General features: G+C 59.8%; 1 protein-coding gene across 1 annotated transcript; it reads left to right on the top strand.

Moving 5' to 3' along the window:
• Positions 1 to 10: 10 nt before the first annotated feature.
• Positions 11 to 2,870, top strand: LOC121672263 (nuclear pore complex protein Nup98-Nup96-like). The gene is made up of 5 exons (XM_042044866.1): positions 11 to 50; positions 315 to 556; positions 1,124 to 1,278; positions 1,653 to 1,764; positions 2,432 to 2,870. Exons 2-5 carry the CDS (start codon positions 463 to 465, stop codon positions 2,641 to 2,643), a joined length of 573 nt encoding a protein of 190 aa, XP_041900800.1. The 5' UTR covers positions 11 to 50; positions 315 to 462; the 3' UTR covers positions 2,644 to 2,870.
• Positions 2,871 to 3,096: the final 226 nt, after the last annotated feature.

Genomic DNA, 3,096 nt, shown 5'->3' on the forward strand with positions numbered 1-3,096 from the left:
TTGGCACACCGTGAGTGACCCTGTGTGACTGCTCTGGGCCTTGGCACACTGTGAGTGACCCTGTGTGACTGCTCTGGGCCTTGGCTCTCGGCTCAGTTCTAAAGACCTGTGGCTGTCGTGGTTTCTCCCACATGGAACTGTGCACCCGGAGGGCTCTGTGCCACTTGGGAAAACCCCGGAATCCCAGACTGGGTTGAGGTGGGAGGGACCTTGAAGCCCATCTCGTTCCAATGTCCTGCTCCTTGTGGTGAAGTGACCTTGTGGTGGGTGACAGGAAGGGGCTCGTTGCAGCTCAGGCTGCTCTCTCTCCCCAGCATCCGGGAGAAGGCCGTGCGGGAGCTGCTGAGCCGGCACTGCGCCCTCGCCGAGACCCCCGAGTCCTGGGCCAAGGAGACCTTCCTGACACAGAGGCTCTGCGTCCCCCCTCACTGGATTCACGAGGCCAAGGCAGTTCGGGCGAGGATGGAGGGTGACAAGCACAAAGAGGCCCTTTTCCTGTTCAAGGCTGGGCACTGGAACCAGTGCCACAAGCTGGTTGTCAGGCACTTGGCCTCAGGTGGGTCTGTGCTGCTCCTCTTGCATCCTGCTCTCTGAGCAGCACACACAGGCACATGGCAGGAGTAGGAGTGGATTGCCAAGGCTGGAGCCCCTCTGCTCTGGAGCCAGGCTGGGAGAGCTGGGGGTATTCACCTGGAGCAGAGAAGGCTCCAGGGAGAGCTCAGAGCCCCCTTGCAGGGCCTAAAGGGGCTCCAGGAGAGCTGCAGAGGGACTGGGGACAAGTGGAAGGGGGTGGGACTGGATGATATTTAAGGTCCCTCCCAACCCAAACCAGTGAGTGACTCCATGATTCCAAGGCATGGGGGGGGGACAGTGAAGAGATCAGGCTGGGTTTGGAGCAGCAGGATTAGCACAGAGGGCCTGACAGTTCCAAACCAACTCTCCCTGGGTACCTGGTGTGGTGCTTTTCCTGGGCAGACAGGGAAGCAGGGCGGTGCTTTCCTTCTGCACAGCCCCACCTTCCTGGGGCACAGGGGCAGCAGTGACCTTCCTGTTCGCTGATCCTGTGGGTTTCCCTGCTGTGGGAGATGGGATGGCCTCTGTTCCTAACTCCTGTTCTTTCCAGATGCAATTATCAACGAGAACTACAAGTACCTGAAAGGATTCCTGGAAGACCTCGCGCCTCCGGAGCGCAGCGCGCTCATCCAGGACTGGGAGCTGGCGGGGCTGGTCTACCTCGACTACATCCGTGTGAATGAGATGCTGGACAGGATTCAGCAGGTAACAGGCAGCTGCTTTGCCTGGGCTTTGGAAGCTCACACAGAGTCTGGATTGAAGCTGTTTCTGACTGCTGAGGGGGGGGAGTTGGTGCTTGTCTTTGGCAGGCACTTCAAACAGAACATGGGCATCTCTAAAACCAGGGCTTTGCTATCTGCTGTCACAAGGGGTGGCTGTGCCCTGCACATGTGCTCTGTGGGTGTGTGACAGTGACAAATGAGAGGGACAGGACAAACCCAGCAGTCTCCATGTCTGGTCTAGGCTCCCCCTTTGCCTGCTCTGGTGTTAATTCAGGCAGGTTTTTGGTGTAGTGTCACCTGGTAGGTGAGTTTGGCTCTGGCTGTGCTGCCTCAGAGCTGACTGCTGTTTGCTTGCAGCTGGATTGTTCCACCTACGAGCTGGAGCGGTTACACACCAAAGTGACGTCCCTGTGCAACAGGATAGAGCAGCTGCAGTGCCACAACGCCAAGGACCGCCTGGCTCAGTCGGGTATGGTGACATCCCTGTCCAGCAGCTGCCTGGGACAGCCTGGCTGACACCTGGGCTGCAGCTGTATCCCAAATCCACAGAATCATTTAGGTTGGAAAAGGCCTTTCAGGCTGAGTCCAGCCATTCCCCAGTACTGCCAAGGCCACCACTGACCCATGTCCCCAAGTGCCACATCCACAGGGCTGTGAAATCCCTCAAGGGATTGGGGCTCCACCACCTCCCTGGGCAGCTGTGCCAGGGCTGGACAGCCCTTCTGGGAAGGAATTCTCCCAATATCCACCCTGAGCCTGCCCTGGCCCAGCCTGAGGCCGTTCCCTCTCCTCCTGTCCCTGTTCCCTGGCAGCAGAGCCCGACCCCCCCGGCTGCCCCCTCCTGTCAGGGAGTTGAGGAGAGTGAGAATGTTCCCCCCCGAGCCTCCTCTTCTCCAGGCTGAGCCCCCTCAGCCCTTTGGGGGAAATAATTCTCCCCAATATCCAAGGAACCGGCTGTTTCCTCTCCCCCTGTGGCTGCAGTGCCTGTGCTGAGGGAGGGGATGGGGAAAGGACAGCATGATCCACATGCCTTCACTCCCCAATTGCTGCCCACCCCGTCAGTCCCTCCTCAGGGGTTCGCTGTGCAGCGCTCCCGCAGCGCAGCCCACGCAGAGCCCGCTGTCCCTCTCTTGCAGACATGGCGAAGCGCGTGGCCAACGTGCTGCGGGTGGTGCTGAGCCTGCAGCAGGGCCCGGAGCCGGGCCCGGAGCCGGCGGAGCCGCGCGTGCCCCTGCGGCTGCTGGCCCCGCACATCGGCCGCCTGCCCATGCCCGAGGACTACGCGCTGGAGGAGCTGCGCGGCCTCACCCAGGCCTACCTGCGGGAGCTGGCCCTGGCCGCGCACTGACCGCCGGCGGCCGGCCGGGCCTCAGCCTGGCCAGGACTGAACCAGGACTAGTTCTGGGACGAGCAGAGAATGCAAAGCCGCTCGCTCGGAAATTGCTCCGCTTGGGTCCCAGGGTCCTGCCCTAGCGGCCTCGGCCCTGGCACTGCCCCGTGCTCACGGAAGGTCTTTATGCATGAGGAGTATCGAAAGGTTTTTATCAAAAAAATATAAATAAATGCTCTAGATTATTTTCCTGTCTTTTTGAAAACAATAAATAAAATGTTTATAGTACTCCCCTGGGTTCCTTTGCTTTTTAAGGCAGGGCTTGGGTTTGTAGGTGTGTGTCCCTTGCTCTGTCACCCTGGGGTGGTGGGGCTGATTGGGTGGGGGCACAGCACAGCCCCAGGAATGTCTGACACAATCCCACCTGCCTTTGGTGGGGATCAGGGAAGGCTCCTTCAGCATCTTGGGAGG

This window comes from Corvus kubaryi, unplaced genomic scaffold (assembly GCF_017639235.1).
Source record: "Corvus kubaryi isolate FWS band 111438036 unplaced genomic scaffold, C.kubaryi_AGA036_p1.0 46025, whole genome shotgun sequence".
NCBI classification, from domain to species: Eukaryota; Metazoa; Chordata; class Aves; order Passeriformes; family Corvidae; genus Corvus; species Corvus kubaryi.

Excerpts from the sequence above, each read along its gene's own strand:
- LOC121672263 (XM_042044866.1), top strand. The coding sequence starts at position 463 with ATGGAGGGTGACAAGCACAAAGAGGCCCTTTTCCTGTTCAAGGCTGGG. Across the intron at positions 557-1,123 it reads TGTCAGGCACTTGGCCTCAG|ATGCAATTATCAACGAGAAC; the intron begins GTGGGTCTGTGC and ends TGTTCTTTCCAG. Across the intron at positions 1,765-2,431 it reads GGACCGCCTGGCTCAGTCGG|ACATGGCGAAGCGCGTGGCC; the intron begins GTATGGTGACAT and ends CCTCTCTTGCAG.